At 46.9% G+C, this 17863-nt stretch overlaps 1 protein-coding gene across 2 annotated transcripts in view; it reads left to right on the forward strand.

Annotated features, from left to right (window-relative positions):
• Positions 1-1672: 1672 nt before the first annotated feature.
• LOC126547695 (uncharacterized) overlaps positions 1673-17863 on the forward strand; it is a 203139-nt gene continuing 186948 nt past the window's right edge. The window contains exon 1 of one of the 2 annotated variants that reach the window (XM_072287156.1): positions 1673-2152. In XM_072287156.1, coding sequence (XP_072143257.1) covers positions 1930-2152 — 223 coding nt within the window. In that variant the 5' untranslated portion in view covers positions 1673-1929. The remainder of the gene's footprint in view (positions 2153-17863) is intronic. The other variant, XM_072287157.1, reaches the window with a different exon arrangement.

Raw genomic sequence — 17863 nt, forward strand, 5'->3', positions numbered from 1 at the left:
TTTCTAAGTTTATGTCGCAAAAAATAAAATTTACGCAAGGCTGAAGAACAGATATTATCAATGTGTAAATTCCATGATAAATTGTTAGTAATTGTGACACCCAAATACTTATATTTTGTATTTTGTTTCTTCCTGCAAAGGCAACGAACCTAACGTGTAACTAAAGGTTAGTCGAGCTTTCTGACGAGTGAAGCGAAGAAAGACCATCTTTTCAGCGTTAAGCCGCATTCCCCATGTTTTTCACCAATTAATAATGCCAGCTAGATAAGTATTTAAATCAGTTTGATCATTTGTTGTAGTGATTTCTCTAAAAAGCACACAGTCGTCCGCAAACAAGCTAATTTGCACACTGGAATGGATTGAAGTAGTAATATCATTTATATAAAGTAAAAAGAACAATGGCCCTAGGACACCTCCTTGAGGAACTACCGAGGTGACCGGAAGACAGCCAGACTGTTGCATATTAATTTCCACGAACTGGCAGCGATTTGTTAGATAGTTGGTTATCCATGCGATCAATATTTCAGGGAGCTCAAGCTAATTTGTCACATGGAACTGTATCAAAAGCTTTGCTAAGATCGAGAAATACAGCATCAATTTCACCATCTTTATCAAGGCGGGAGGCGAGTGAATGAATTACGGCGACAAGCTGTGTAACTGTTGAATAGCCTTTTCTAAATCGGTGTTGAAAATTAGACAGTATTGAATGCTTATCTAGAAATTCGTTAATCTGATTGGCAACAATATGTTCAATTAGTTTACAACATGAGGATGTCAATGATGTTGGACGGTAATTTTCTAATAATGAACAGTTGCCCTTCTTGAATACGGGTACAACTCTGGCTACCCTCCAGTCATCCGGTAATTTTCTAGCAAGCAACGAATCACGAAATATAATAAGAAGGAACCTCGCAATAGTTTCAGCATAACGTTTCAAAAAATATGTTCGGAAGGTTGTCAAGACCACAAGATTTAGTTTTTAAGTTAACTAGCATCGAAACTAAGCCAGGGTATGAAATAAAATTTGCTTCGCATGGGTGAAACGTTTTGTCCTTGGATGAACTAATGCCGGAATTAGAAAATACACTATGGAAATAATAATTGAAGTGACTCGCAATTTGCCTGTGATCGGTAATGATTGATCCATCGATGCAGATTTGTGCGACTGGCTTCTATTTTTTCGCTCTAGTAATTATAAGTAATAAGGGAAAGCGCAGGCGAAGAGGCGTCCAGCCCAGCCGAGAACGAGATCCCCCCCTTTTTTTTTCCGTAGCTCGCGACGCGAGCCACGCGAGATGCAAAGCGTTGATGAGGACACATGGTGATGCGCGGTGATGAAGATAACTCCACAGCGACTACAGCTACACGTTTTGAGGCAACAACAATAACAACAACAAACGGACAGCGATTAAAACCTTTGGGATGCTGTATTGGCGCCATTACGGTGGCTTGTCATTGTCGTTCTTGCCCGCTACTTATTTCAACGACGCAAAAGCGAAAGCTCTTCGGCGCCTCTTTGTAACTTTGTAACCGGCGAGAGAAAGGAGAATGGCTCGATGCGCTCTGAAACATCCCGAGCGAAGTTGGTGCTTCGGAATATAGCGAGGAGGTAAGATCGACAGGCGCAAACCTGAAAGGGCGAGCAGGAGAGAGAGCGGCGGGAGTGGAGAGGAGGTACAGAAAGAGAAGGACGGAGGAGAGGGGAAAGAATAAGGAGGAGAAGGCGAGCTCAACGATGTGAACGGGACTGCGAGCACCAGTCCGAACTCGGACGGCGCGCCGGCAAGCGGTGGTGTGTATGCCTTCGCGTTAGCGCGAGGTAGGAGGAGTCGCTCGGAGTTGCCACCGCCCGTTTTGCGAAGACAGCTACACCGCGTTGCTCGGCATCTCTTCGGTGAAGCCCACCGCCGACCGATTACCCCCGGGCATATGGCTTCGGACGGGCTGCCGTCGTCGTCGGGCTGGCGCCGGCGTCGTCACGCCGGCTGGGACGTTTCGGCGACCTTGGTCGCCGGTGGCACACACCTGTGTCTGTCCCTGTGCCTGCTGTCGTCCTGCCTGCCAGCCGGTCCCCTGTCAGCTCTGTCGCCGGTCCTCGCGGCGCCGTCGAACGTCAACGACAAACCGTCCGGCGGGAAACCACGTGAGCAATGTTCGTGATCCCGTAAACGAGCACCTCTTCCGGAAAAAAAAAAAGAACCTTAGCTCGTCTGTAGACGTATTAACGTTTACGACATGCCCGGTTATAGGAAACGTGGTTGGCAGCAAGAATGCAAGTAAAGGCCTTTTTTTTAACGCTTTGGCCAAACACAGCGCATTATAGACGATTTTGCGTTACACGTGTTCCTGCCGAAAAAAAAATACATAATAAATAAAGCAATAGATAAATAAACGAATAAATAAATAAGAGGCTGCGCATTAAGGATTACGTCGGTGCCTACACTTTACGCCAGAAGCTAGGTACGATATGATAGGTCAGTGCAATCATAGCTGTGTGCCCTCCTTAGTCAAACTCTGTGCCAACAGCCCGTCCTCTCAGGTTTACGTCACTTGTAAAAGCCCGGTATCTCACAAAGGCCGATTTCCGAACAAAACTAAAACTCCCAAACAAGGGTGACCCACTCCGATGACTTTAGATGGCAGGCTTCGATCGCCCTTCGCGTAGATTGTATCCCAACAAGGGCGTCGGAGAGGGTGAGGGGGCAATTCAAGATCAAGTCATGTTACTGCGCTTTGCGCGCATATCGGGGAACACCAGATTTACATATTTATGCGGAGTCCTTCAGTGGCGCGCCATGCATACGTTACGTGTAGCTTTTTGAAGACATCATACTGCATTGAGCTGCCAATCAATGCTAAGGAGACGCAGTTTCTCGACTGCTATTCACCGCATGGCTGCGCAGAATAATAAAGGTGCTACGTTGGTGCTGAATAGATGTGACGCCTAACACCAGAGATCAGTGGTTCGCAGGTGACATTGTCCTTTTTTTAGCAATGTTGGAGACGACTTGTATAGTAAGCGACTGAGGACTGTATCCGGCAAAGTACAAGCAACCGGTAAGTATGAAGATTAGCACGCAGAAAACTAAGGTAATGTTCAATAGTTCGGTGAAGAAACAACATTTTTTGTTGGTTGTCAGTTCTCTAAGCCGTCTACCAGAACCGCTTACTAGTTCACCAGTCACAAGAGTAGCACATCGTGTGAAAGAAACTTTAAGACAAAAGACAAATAATAACGTCCTCGAAAGCATATGGCAGGCACAATTATGTTATCAAGGGCAGCCTATAAATATTTTTGAAGAGTATACAATTAATGAGTTCTGCATGTGTATGAACATACGGAGTCATTATTCGGTTAACTGCGACTGTTACCGCACTCTAAACAACAACAACAAAGGTCAGGACTTGTAACTACGCATATGTGCGCGGTTCTTCATATGTGTAAACAAGCGCGCAATTATGATTGCCTACAAACCCTGTTTTGGCCTTGTTGCACATACGGAGCACACACATGAAGGACAACACCACAATTTTAGAAGCCGAAAACCAAGCAACGAACGATGGCGTGGTAAGTGGATATTGTCACGTTTTAAACGAGGCAGCAATAGAGGAGTAGGTAACTCTTTGGACTCCTCTATCGTAGGCCGAAATTTAAATAAATGTGAGGCACGCCCGCACCACCAAAGATAGGCCGGGCCAATCAAAACTAAAAGAAGATGGGTTTGAATTTAACCCAATGCGTACATTTTGAATGAAGGCAATTCAGGAGAGTAAAACAACGAGGACTGCACTTTCTGGCTACGATAGCGAATGCACGCACGTATTGAGGGAAATTAATTGACCCTCTATTGCATGAATTATGAAAAAGTCATTTTAAAAATTATTTTTACAGCTTTTATTATTGATTGAATGAACAAACAAATATACAAAAAGTTCCAGAGGTATAACGACTGTATTAATAAAGATACAGCTTTGTGCCAAATATGGCACACCATGAAGATGGCCGAGCGGTCTTGCTGCCATGGGCGGAAAACAAAGCTTCACGGACGGTGGTATCTTTAGTGCGATGTGTGGAATGAAATGAAACAGTTGTTTGCTGCGTTTCAGCACAGATGAATGTTGCACTTCTTCTGTCTTACTGACGACTTGTTTGTGCAAGATGGCCGCTTACATCTTTGCTTCTTCTCATCAAATTCTGGCCAGTGGCTGACTTGGTCAGATCGGACGTCTTTGGGTGGCATTGCGACCGCTGGTCCCTGTGCTTTTTTTACTAGAACCTGGAATTCGATGTCTTGACTAGAAGGCCTTCCTGGTCGCTTGTTGGGTAGGCACTTGTTATGCAAGGTAAGGCATTCTACAATTTCTGCTTTGAATTGAGCCAGCGGTATTACTTGTTCCTTCGCAAGCTGCTCCTGCACCCTCTTGTACAATAGCCATGCTGCTACTACCGATAAGTCTAGCATACGCGTAAAAATTCGAAAGTGCCATTTCATCGACCTGCCGTTCACCATGCACCAACTGTCCCAGCAAATTACTCTACTAAACTAATGCATTAGGATGGGTGTTTGCGGCATATATTTTAGCTGTCTAATGTTAAGACCTAAAAAAAGTAAATACCGTAATTTTGTGGCAGTTATTGCTGACATATGTAAAGTCACGTGAAATATGAGCTCCGACACAGTGCCCATGATGGAACTGGCCCCTGCACTACAGGGGCCAGTTGACACGCGAAATACTGGTTTAATAACTACCAGTAATCTGAAAGTGTTTAGCTCTGGAACTTTTAGTATGTCTGCGCCGCTGTGCAGTCTTGGGCATTGTATTTCAGCTAATATTTGAAGCAACAGTATATTATTATTTTAGCCACTGTTCCAAAGTTATCGCTCAGCTCAGGACGCGCCTTCATGTATTTCAAGTATCCAGAATGTCGTCACGGGTTCAATAGCGAAAGAGAGTTATGTAATCAGATTTCGCACGTGAAGCGAATACTGGCGTATACATTCTTCATCAAATCTCAGCGCCCGCGATTGCGCTGCAATGTACGACCATTAAAATCTGATGAACCGATGCCTTGAATCGTAGATCAGATTCAGAGGAAGCCCTATTTTGCGAGCGGCCATCGTTGTGCTTTGAGTGTTTACATTTCCAGCGCAAGCTCGCCTTTATAATGAGATATATCCATGACTCACTCCATATATCCATGACTTGCTCTTCACATCACTACAACTTGAAAGTATAGACGTGCTACAACTTAATTGAGTGAATACTGGAAATTAACTAGGATTTTTGTTGCGTGTGCGTTTACTCATTTATAGAAATAATTTATTATTCACAACTGAATTTTTAATCTAGGAAGTTGTAAATGACAGCAACCCGAACACTCACAGAAGGTATCCAGAATAAAGAAAATTTAAATGCTTTTTAGTCTGCTTTCGCCTGATGGCAAGGAAGGAAATTTCAATAAAAGATATCCTTTGGATACTCTAACGTTTCATATGAGTTTCCCCTTTACAAGCTGATACCGACTTGAAGGTGCTTCGTATTGTGGATCCTTGACGTATGTCAAACCTTCGAACAAAGGGTCAATCCGAATATTTCATATCGGGAAGGCGTGTTACCCTCCTGGCTTTCACACCGGTGCACAACCACGCAAAAGACGAAAGTTCTGGGTGAGTAGCGTCGTAACCCACGAGCTACCGTGACTCACCTCGCCTGCATCGCTGTCATTTAGGCTTAGATATGAAAGTTATATTTAAAATTGACGCACCAGGAATATGAAAAAGCCTGCCCTCGACTAGCGCGGCTAGGTTTCTTTCATTCTGTACTTCGTCCTGTGAGAGATGAGGCATGCCACCGACACAAAACAGTGCAACGTACTAAAAAAAAGGGCAGATAATGGAAATGCGAAAGGCAAGGAGTTTAACCATGGACGTGCCTGATTGGCTACCGTACACATAGGGGGGTAAAAAATTTAATGGTAATTTAGCGATAAATGCGAGAGAAATGCGAGAACCATTACGTCGCACCTCTGTGAGGTCCCGGATCCATGATTTATGCCACGTTTACTAAATTGCAGTGTTGCGCAGTACTTCACCCAACACACGTCCTGTATCCGACGTCCTGTTTGGAGCATAGCACCATGGACATATATATATATATATATATATATATATAATCGGTCCCATCTCCTACCTCTCCCACGTGACCAGCGTGCACAACTTCACACGCTTGTACTTTTTTTCCACTTTGACAATCATAATGCTACGTATTAAAATATAAACAGCGAGATAAGGAAAAAGAATGAAGAGGTAGCGAGAGTGAACACGGCAGTACACACATTGCAGGCACTTTCAAGAAGCACAGTTGATGTTTTGTGGCCTTGTGAATCGAATAATGCTTAGACCAAGTTCCCAAGATATCTTTCTCCTATAGTGGTCTGGCTTCGAACAGGGTAATCGTTGCTCACGGAGCAGAGTGCTGAGTGTGGAAGTGGCAGAGAAGGTGCTCTATGCTGTCTCGTCACTCACCGAAAATTGCATGCACGCTGCTGGACATTCCCAGAAAACTGTATATGCAACGCCCAGCCATATGCAACATAGCAGCATTGTTTTGCGATGACAGATTCTAGGTGAGAGATGAAGAGACGCTACCTTCTGCAGCAATTTAGGATTAAATGACTGAGTGAATGAATTCATTAAAAAAAGAACGGAACGTCGGTGGAAGTACGTACGGAAGTACATTGGGAAAGGAGCGAGGTATAACGAAGAAAAATATAGAGTCCAGGTGGCACGCGAAATCGCAGTTAAGGGTCGAGAGAATATAAGCGGGAATTTCTGAAACCAGTTTTATTTCAGTGTAGATGCGTGATGTGGCGAGCAAAGGATTGGAGTCGCCGCCCAGCATGCGTCCTTTGCGGTAGTGTAAGCACCCGCCGTTCTTGGTAATTAACGTTTACAAAATACCAATCTTGGCAATTACTTATTTCTCGGCCATACCTCGCCGCGTATTCCTTAGTGATAGGCTCTGTGAATTATAGCTGCGCTATCGCGACAACTTGCGACCGTAAGGTGACTCGTGCGATACAGTTGCGTTTGCGGGAATACTATAAACGTCAGTTTACTGCACAAGTTAGAGAACAGACAGTTTAGAACAGCGTTTCTTGCCTTACATACGCTCAACGCAAGCACCTTTGCAGTATGTATAAGTGCGCGTCCCTTCAAGACAAACGAGAGTTATAGGTCAGCGAGCCAGCAGACCAGCGTGCCCAGTGGGCTAGCGTAGATGCCAGTGCGCATGCGCGGTACAACATGCGCAGTAGCGTCTACGCTGGCCCGCTGTGGCCGGTGGCTCGCTGAGCTATTACTTTCTACAGACGCGAACGCAAACATAACAGGGCGGCAGAAGACAGGGTGCCGTCTTGATACTCGTGCCAAACATATCCAAGCCAACAATCTATTAGCAACCATGCTGTCGTTTATATGCAAGGTATACTTGAACTTCGCGACTGTGGGAGGGCGTAAAGCCGCCGGCGGCCATATTGCTCGAGGAAAAAGAGCGCGGCTCCAGCATACACGTGGATACGCGCGGCGCGCCCTGCACTTGCGCTTCCGCGATATCAGTCCGCCGTTGTGCGTCGCTGTTGTAGAAAAAAAACAATGCGTCATGGTGGCGGGTGCCTTGTGTTTACATTTTCTGTTTTCATCATTCAGTAACCTGCCGCGTGCATCGGCAGTGTGATGCCCTTTCGTCGTACGTGGTGCCGGCCGGTATTGGCAGCGACACGACCTCGAAATATAGTATCCTTATGCCATTTCTTAAAAAAATCGCTATTTGTGTAAATGAGCGTTTTTTTGTTTAAACCTAGAAAACAAGAAAAAAATGTCTCATTTTTGTCCGGCGTTTCAGTTCTAGCCGAAAAGAGTCGGTGAAAACAAATTTACGATAAAGCTAAGGCGACCCTCGATCTCCACGCAGCCGCAAGCCTACGTGCGCTGCAATGAGAGTAACCTGCCAAAGTTAAGGTCATGTGTCAGCTGGCGCCTCAAGCAATCTTTACCTTTTGTTTCGTTTCTGCATCCGTTCTGCCTGCGTCTGCGACAAAAACGAGAAGTGGGAAGGCAGATAAACAGATAGTGGTGGAGGGAGCTTGTAGCGTAATGGTTAGCGTGGCCATCTCCCAAATGCAGGATGCTGCGAATACATGGGCTCGAATGCCGGTGGTTTGTTTGTGAAGAGAGCTTTCTGTGCTCTCTAGTGATGACGAAGCTCAGAATGAGGCGGCAGCCTGACGACAACCGTCGCCGTGAACGTAACAGAATAAGCGGGCGTGCAAGGCCACACCAAAATCCGAAAGTATGTTCAGAGGAAATACAGTATGCTCCTGTCGACAAAAAAAAAAGTGCTGAGTAAAGATCGGTGTTGTTGAGCGAGGCTGTAGACCGATAATGTCACCATAGACAGGACGACACTCCAGTCCCGGTGCTCAACGGAAATGTACATCGACAGCATGTCAACTAGCGTGTAATTGATACTTCATTAAGGTCGTTGCGTGTTGGTGTTTTTTAGACTATCAATTTATATGCTTAAGAATGGCGCTCCTTAGTGCAATATTTGCATAGCATGCTAATGGACGACACAGCGACAGTTTGCTCAATTCTTGTCGTGACTTTTGCGTCCAGGTGCAAAACCAACATATCCATGTATATATCTTAACACTTGAGCAGATCTCGATTTGCAGCAGCGGCGGTAGCCCATGTGCCGATAGCGAAGTCGCTAGCGAAATAATCGGGGGCACCTTAACGAAATCGATAGGGCAAAATCAAAAGCCGTCCACGACGGCGTTTCTCGTAGACTCTGTGCGATGTTCGGGCGTTAACAATGTGTGCCGACTGAAGAAATGCTGCCACGGAGCGCTTCTGACGTTTAACCTAGCTTGTTTACTCCGTAGCACCAAAACGACGAAAATAAAAAGGAAAAGAAAAAATAAAGAAAAAGAACCGTATCAAAAGCCCAGAATCAATCATCGCTCGTCGCGACTAAACCCTCTTAGGATGATAAGTTATTTCCAGGCGACGAGCGGCTACGCTTTATCAAGAACCCTGATAACGCCGGCGGGACAAGCATTGTGGCGGAGTTCAATGCGCAGGGATAGCTTTTACTTATTTTATTTTTGTTTTGTTGACGTCATCACGCGTCACCGCGGGAAGTTTGAAAAGTTTAAGGTCACTACGCCACGTGGTGGCATTCGCGCGAACTAAACCATCGTGTCCAGAAAAGCTGGATACGATATGTATGCGGTAAAGTCCAAGCAGTGAGTCCAGCAGGTCGACCCCGCCCATGTGCCTCTTGTGGACCTTTACTACGCTGGGGCAATCAATTTCGCGAAACTCCTTGGCGGAGCTAAACCAGCGCTTAGTCTTTTGGACTGGATCTCTCCCAGCAAAGCTCGACGGAAATGTCACGTCGCGGTTATCGTACCACCGCACACACGATAACTCGACGTCATCTATCGCGCTCGTCAGTTCCTCTGAAGCACCATGTCCTTTACGTTTCAGTTCCTTTTCGCTTTTCAGGCGACAGTTTGGTAGACGATTCGCCCTCAACGTGCCGATCGACAAAATTCTATTTTGTGTTAGAGAGACCTGCACCTTCCGGCTATTGAACAGATGGCAGCACATTACCATAGTTTGTCTTTCAAGTTCATACTGTGCCAAATATGGCACACACCGATTTTCAGGTTCTCTGCTGTAGCTTCAGATGAAATTGAGGAAATTAATAACTGGCTTGAATTGGTGAGACCATAAAATATGCCAAAATAATTTTTCTAGGTTTCTGCGGTGGAAATTTTGAGAGAAAACAAAAAAACAATTGCTCGTGTTTACCCCCTCCGAGTTTCACGTCGCTTCCCAATATCTACTTCACCTCTGTTTTGCGTATCGCTCAAGAGATGGCAGCACTTGCCCATAATAAGTGCGCATAACTATGAGAATTACTGTGACGGTATCACATTCTCAACTGGGCATCTCACACACTGGAAAAAAAAATGGTAACCGGTATGTGCCAAATATGGGACGCCATGCAGTAGAGGGTTAATGCAGTTTTGTTCTGGAACGGACAACATCGCACTCGGGCTTTCCGTTCGCCGGTGAATTTTATTTGAAGATGGAAGAGAAAATGAAAGAGAAAGTCGATAAAAATGAAAAAAGAAATTGAAAAATAATGTAATGAAATGTCCAGGATGAAAGGAGATCAGAAGAGGAAAAGAGAGGCTTTCATGGAGGGCAAGGCGAAAATGTTGAGATTGATGGATGTGTCAGTGGTAGTGCAAAAGCGTAAAAAAATATAAACATATGGGGCACTACGGCACATTGACCAGAAAGCGAACGAGGAAATTAATTAGAGAAGTCTTCGCCCCCGGCTCAATTTCAATTTCCCTATTTAATATACATGCGGAATGCACGAAGGCTCTCGTGAGGCAACTCCTGAACCTATTTGAATGAAGTTTGTCGCGTTTATTTTAGAAAGCAAAATTGTACCGACTGTAGGAACCAGAGAGTTTCAGTTTCGAGCTTCAGAGTTTCTTTTCGAAGACTGCCGAATATTGAAAAGCTTGACAACAAAATTTGAGCACAATGTATACAAATCCTAAACTCTTAAAAAGAAACATAGTTCACATTTGTATACGAACTTCATCTGTTAGAGCATCTCAAATGGACTAATTTGATATATTATAAGTTCACAGATTCTAGGGAGTTGTTACAATGATTGAGAAGGTTTTGCAAGAGACCTACTCAAAAATTATGGGTGTATTTCAGAGCGGCATATAACACATCAATTTAGTCCGCTTTATATTTCTCGGTAGGTCCTCCTTACAGAATTGTGGTATCATTATTTAATGCTGAACTACAGAGCTATAAACGTGATCCTCAACATTTTTAGATTTCACAACTTTTCGTACCGTCTGTAGAAGAATATCAATTGCATTAGTTAAAAAAGATGTGTTGCCGACAGCCGGTACTGTCTAACTTTTCTTTTGAATTGACTAATGTAATCAAATTTGGTGCTGTGTATGCTGAATATAACGATTTCTTCCTTGCCATGTATTTAAACACTAACTCCTGAGGCGAAGCTTTCAAATATTGCGAAGTGAGAATGTTGGTACGTTTTGATCTTGAAGTTTGTGCAGTACTCGCATCAAAGTGCACTTGTAGGACCTTGCAGAATCCACGCCAAAATTCCAGTGAAGCGGTTTCTTTCGAGCAGTTGTCTGAAGAATTTCATCAGCGGGTAATTAAACTACAGGCTTTGAAACGTTGCCCCCGTATGATTGAACCATTTGCAACGTTGCCCGCATATGACGTTTTCCAAAACTCGTTTAGAAGGAGCTTTCTTGCAAACGCTGTACTTCACCAACGAAATTCGTACTTTTCATGCACGGCACCATAGATCCCCCCCCCCCCCCCCCGTCTCCCTCCCTGTTTTTACCAAGTTTCATCTCAGTGAAAGTTATACTTCTAGAACAGCAGGCCAAATTCTGCATCCTTCGAGAAGCACAATAATAACACTCAGGATTACTTGCATACATAAATGGCTATAAAGGAGGATGTAATGAACCCGCCCACTTCCATCTTTGCGTACACATCAACCATAACCTATACCCTCAGTAATTGTTGCAATGATCACAACTGTTCACAACATTAAAGCTTCCGCAAAACACCACGCCTAAAATCGCCCCCGATTTCCACAGAATGGGAACTTGGTGTGACGTACGGTTATCCTTGGACGCTGTGAAACGTCCACTTGACGACTGACTAACACTTTCAAGCTCATGTTGAAGGCATATTTTTTCCCCGACGCTTATAATTCATCCACACACATTTGACTTCGCGTGCTCAGTGACAGTAATCTTGTCGCCATGTACGCGTAAATGGATTTTGATGACAGTTACGGTTGTCAGAGGGACAGGGCGCTAAATTCTGCGCCATTCGGAGAACCTATTTGTAATGCCCTGAAACGCCAGAATACGTAATTTACTGTAAAGGCCATGATGAACCCAGACTCGTTGTACTTGGCCTACACGCCACCTATACCATGCGCCTTATTTTCACGAAATATAAGCAAGGTGCTTCGTTTATGCCCCCAAGTATTTCGGGGAGACCTACTGCGTGCTTTGCGGAACGCATGAAAAAGAGAGAAAACTAGGGTTCAGTAATTATTTGCAAAGCTCATTATTGAGTCAGAAAGGTCAAATTGTTTGGTCACGCATTACGCTTAACATGCACCCCATTTTCACCAAATGCAAACTCGGTGGGGACAGTTCTCTGGGGAACTGAAAAACATAGCGGATAACAGCCGTATCATTAACGCTTTCAAGCATTTCTAAAATAATTTTTTTTTGCAGAGAGTGTAATTAACTGCTGTTCTTGAAACCTCTTGCGCAAGATGCACATAAAATACCATCTATATTCTCAAAATCTGAACTTTGTGGCGCGTTGGGTTCTATTTTTTTTTTACGTTGGACAGGGCTTTTTGAGCAGTTCGTAAAATGTGCTACCATAAGGCGTTGGAACTCTTGCATGGACAATGTTCTGCAAAGACTGTCATTATCCTAGACTTCAAACTTTTAGTGCATATTATCGATTACCTGCCTTCCATTCTGTTTTACTACAGCATGGTACCACCTGTTTCTCCCGTGGCAACCGGGAAACATTGGAAGCTTTTCATATAACACTTCTAAATAGGCAGCCAGAAAACGGGGATTTAGCGATTTTTGTCGAGCCTTTAGTTAGCCCACCCACATAATAAAATGTTGCACATCACCCTTAACATGCCCCATGTTCCATGTTCCATGTTAATGAAAACCCACATATACGATGGTGGATCAAATTTAACGAGATATTCCTTTCATAATTTTTGATTTGTTGTAATGAAGAACCAAAATTACAATAATTTTCTACGTAATGACATGATTTGGAAATACGTTTTCCCCAGCAGATCAGCAGCTTTCTGATTCCGTCATCATAAAATCCAGTGGGTTCTCTCAGAAACCAGTTGCGCCCATACTCCTCCCCCCACTCCCTTCCATACATCGTCGTTGGCCTCACAGAGCTTCTATGAGTGTCACAAAGAGACCAAAGTCACAGGGCAACAAATCAGCGCTGTATGGAGAGTGTTCAGTGGTGTCCGAGCGATTTCTCTTAACTATGCGCATGCACGGGAGAGCTGCAGTATGGGTTCTGTCACGGCGAAGAATCTCCTCCCTATTGTTTGCAGCCTTTTGCGGCGCTAAGCTTACCGAAAAGCTCGCAGTAATAGGCAGCGTCTATGGCACGACGAACGTGTGACAAATCACCGTGTAGTATGCCGCGCTGGTTTTCCCAAAAGAAACAGTTTCAAGTACCTTCGCACCTGACAGCCGAGTCGTCCTTTCGACAGGGGTTCATGCTTTGACGCGAAATCGTGAAATGACCCACTGAGCAAAAAAGCCGGCTTCTGTCCTCCGTGGCAACGAAACGGCACCTAAATTAGCATTGTAAATGTCTGCGATGCAACGCCACGAGCGCGCCTCTACGCAGTTTCCATAGGCTGCGACGCCACGTCACAAGTTGCTTCTCGACGGAGCAGAGAGGGCGAAAGGGAACACCTGCTGCCACGTGGCGCGCCAGATGTTGCGTGAGGAGAGAGGGTGTCGCGGCGACGCCACGTCGCTCTCGGTGCGAGTGCTCCTCGACGGAGCTCTGGCAGAGGGGGCGATGGGCACACCAGCTGTGGCGATAGCGGTCCAGATGTCGTCTGAGGGGAGAGGGCATCGCCGCGACATGTCACCCGATGGGCACCGCCGCGTGGGGCGCATGCGGCGATGGTACCGCAGGCTGCTGCTGCTTGCTGGCTGGGGCAGCACGTACCGCTACGGTTCATTAATCGCACCGTAAAACCCGATCAACCACTCAGCGCCGTTCAATTGGACATTAATGCTTTCGCATTCACAACTCTTGGAAGTGCTCAATGTCAGTGGCGTAGCTAGGTCGTCTGGCACCCGAGGCCGACAGCTCTTCTGTCACCCCCCCCCCCCCCGGGTGTAGTCGAGGAAGGCGAGGATATCGACAATTTTCAGGTGTCTTCAGACGTGTATGACACCCCCCCCCCCCTACTGGCCCCGTGCACCCGGGGCCCACAGCCCCCCGGCCCCCCCTGTTGCTACGCCACTGCTCAGGGTCGTCGAATTTTGAATGCGTCAGTGTTAGAGCGGTCACGCAAACGAAAACCCGTCTGTCGGCTTGTGTATGACAAGAGAGATGAGGGGAATGGAGAAATGCCGATGGCCGATCAAAGAGCAGGAGGCAACTTGCGGAGGCGCCACGCGCCGCGCTGGAGTGTGGCCCCGCAAAGTTGGCACTCGGCCGTCAGTGGGCTCGATACCACCGTTGGGATGGAGCGCTTATCCTGACCACTGTCCCAGGTTGCCTTGCTTATCAGGGCATTCTCGGCATTCCGTGCCGACAAAGTGCCACCAGGCTGGCATCGCCCGGACACATTAGAAGCTTGGACCGACACGCCATGGCCAACCAACCATTCTTGGAACCGACCTTGGCAATCAGGAGCACCTAACGGAACAGATACGGCTATCAGCGTGGAACGGAGTCTATATAAAGCGTTTCAAAAGAAGGACCCAGAGGGGAGGAGGAGGAGGAACTTTATTATTGCAGAAACCGTTGCGCGGTTTATTCCGGGGTGGTTCCCTCTGACAGGGCTCCACTGGCGATCGCGGCTCGCCGGGCCTGGTCGAGGGTCGCCAGTTGGCTTCCCAGGTCCAGTTCGGAGAGTCTCGCCTCCCAAGACCACGTTGTGAGTGTGTGTGTTGTGACTCGTGGCGAAATTGCGTCGCCCGGACGGTCGGTGCATTCGTGTGTTATGTGCGCGAGTGTCGCTATGTGGTTGCTACACCAGGGACATGTACGGGACGAATAAGTGTCTGGGGAGATTGCGTGTAGACGAGACAAGTGTGGGTATGTGTTAGTTTGCAGGCGGCGCCAGTCCCTTGCCTGGAGTTTATTGAGAGCTTTGTGTGGGGGAGCGTATTGCGTTCTTCCGAGCCGTTGGTCCTGTAGTATTTGTTGACCTGTCGTTAATAACTCGTGGGTCGCTCGTCGGTCTGTCGGGGGCTAAAGAACGGTGTGGTCTGCCGCTCGGCTAGTGAGACCTCGAGCTGCGCAGTCCGCCTCTTCGTTGCCCCGCAGGCCTTCGTGCCCGGGACACCAGACGATACCGTGGGTCCATTCTAGTGTGCGACCCAGGATTCGAATGGCTCGTATAGGGAGTGTTCCATTCATACATAAACGACACGCCGCTTGTGAGTCCGTAAGGACGCGGGCGGACCTTCCCTTGCTCTCGGCGTCGCGAAGTGCGAGAGCGATTGCTGCTACTTCTGCTGCTGCGCTGCATGTGGCGCGGATAGAGGCAGGGGCTACCAGGTACCCCTGATTGACGACGGCGAGTGTGTATTTGGGCCCGCAACGTGCCGACGAAGGATACGGGCTAGCGTCCGTGTAGTACGTATCCGGGTCTCTGAAACAGCGTTTGTGCAACATGCGGGCACGCGCTGCTCTTCTTTCTTGATTGTGGGTGGGGTGCATGTTCTTGGGGATAGGGTCTACTACAATGTTCTCTCTAATGTGGTTAGGCAAGAGTTGTGTTTCTTCTTTGCAGTACTGAGGTGTCAGCGGGTACCCTAGCCGTTGAAGAAGGTGTCTTCCCTGTTGAGTCTTGTTGAGGCACTCCCTCTGCGCTATGAGCGTGGCACTTGCTAGCTCATCAAAGGTGTTGTATACGCCTAGCGCTAGTAATTTCTTTGTGCTTGTGCTTGACGGTAGCTGTAAGGCCGTTTTGTACGCCGTTCTTATAAGAGCGTCCATGCGCTCTGTCTCGCTTTTGCGCTTCACTTGATACGGTAGTGCGTACGTGACACGGCTGATGACGAGGGCTTGTACCAGTCTTAAGGTTTCGTACTCTGTGAAACCATCTTTGCTGCGCGCTACTCTGACGATGAATGATGCGATGCTTTTTATAACGTGATTTAATTTCTCTGAGGCTAGCTTTATGCCGTTGTTTTCCTGGACGTGCATACCTAGTATGCGTGTGGTCGGGACGCGCTTTATAGGTTGCCCGGCAATCTCGAGATGTATTGGCGGGGCTCGATGTTCCTTAGTTTGCTTAGGCCGGACTTGAAGGTACTCCGACTTGTGTGGGATACACCTCATTCCTGCTGTGGTTAGGTATGACTCGATGTATCCGATAGCTGTGAGTAATGTGTTTTCTCTGTCGCCGTATGAACCCTTGGTTGCCCATAGAGTGGTATCATCGGCATAGAAGGCACATCCGAGTTTTGGGATGTTTTCCAGTTGTAAAGCAAGTTTTCTAAGTCCGATGTTGAAAAGGAAAGGAGATATTATTGATCCTTGCGGAGTACCCTTCTGCGGTGGATCATATATGTCCGATTGTAGACCTGCTATGCCGATGCGGGCTTTGCGGTGGCTGAGGAAAGCCACGACATAATGGTATACTCGCTCTCCGCATCCTACGGAGGCGAGGCCATCTAGGATGGTTTTGTGTGCTATATTATCAAATGCTTTTTCTACGTCGAGGGCTAGGAGTATGTTGTTGTTGCTGCCCGGTTGTGGGTTGAGGACCTCTTCCTTGAGGAGGAGGAAGACATCCTGTGCTGACATGCCTTTCCGAAATCCGTACATGCAATTGGGGTGTAGTCCATGTTCTTCCATGTGTTGTTCTATTCGAGTGAGTACAATTCGTTCAAGAAGCTTGCCTAGACAAGACGTGAGCGAGATCGGTCGTAATTGATCGAGCCTGCGCGGTTTTCCTGGTTTGGGTATAAGGACTATGTGAGCTGTAGTCCATTCCTCGGGTAATGTTCCGCCCGGTGTCCATATTTCTTCATTCAGCTGCTTTGTAAAGGCTCGCAGGGTTGAAGCTCTGTGCTGCCGCGTATACCTCCGCATACGTGATGGGTGCATCAAGTATCTCGTTCGGAGCTCCCGGATATTGAGGGTATGGGTTCGGACGCCCGGTCCGGATTCCCGTGTACGTTTTCTGGAGTTCCTGTATGATTTCATCCTGGGTTCCCGGATATTCGCCAACGATTTTTTGTAGGGTTGTGTTTGTTTATGTTTTGGTACTTGAAGGATCGATGATGCTGCGGAGTATGTTCCACGCCTTTTTGGTGCTTAGCGTGCCTTTAAGCGAATCGCAGAACGTGCGCCAATTGTCCCTGTGAACCTTCAGGGCATAATCGCTGGCCTGTTTAGTGACCTTTGAAATCCTATGTCGAAGTTTGCGATTTAGCTTCTGTTTGCGCCACCTTCTTGTGAGGCCTCTGCATGCTTCCCATAAGTGTATGAGATGGTTGTCGATAGCCGGCGTGTCGGTATCGGTTTGGTACACTCTATTGTTGGCGTCATATAGTTCTTTTGATGCGTTGGGCCCACTCCTTGATCGTGGTTAAGCGGCCTTGATGTTCCGGGAAGGGCAGACTTGTATCTAAATCGAGCTGTTGCCTCTCCCTAAACTTAGGCCAATTTGTAATTTTGGCCTTCCCTAGGGGTCAGCGTAGTTTGGCCGAGGCGCTGGTGATTTCGATAATGTAGTGATCACTACCCAGCGAGTCGTCTAGGACCCTCCAGCTTGTTCCCACGGTATCGTTGGTGATGGTGAGATCAGGAGTCGTGTCCCTGCTGGCGCTGTTTCCTATTCGAGTAGGCGTGCCTGGTACAGTAATTACTGTGTATTCGTGGCGCTCTATGGCTTCTAGGAGCTTGGCGCCCTTGGTGTCTGCTTTCGAGTAGCCCCACGT

Source organism: Dermacentor andersoni, chromosome 3 (assembly GCF_023375885.2).
Source record: "Dermacentor andersoni chromosome 3, qqDerAnde1_hic_scaffold, whole genome shotgun sequence".
Lineage (NCBI taxonomy): Eukaryota > Metazoa > Arthropoda > Arachnida > Ixodida > Ixodidae > Dermacentor > Dermacentor andersoni.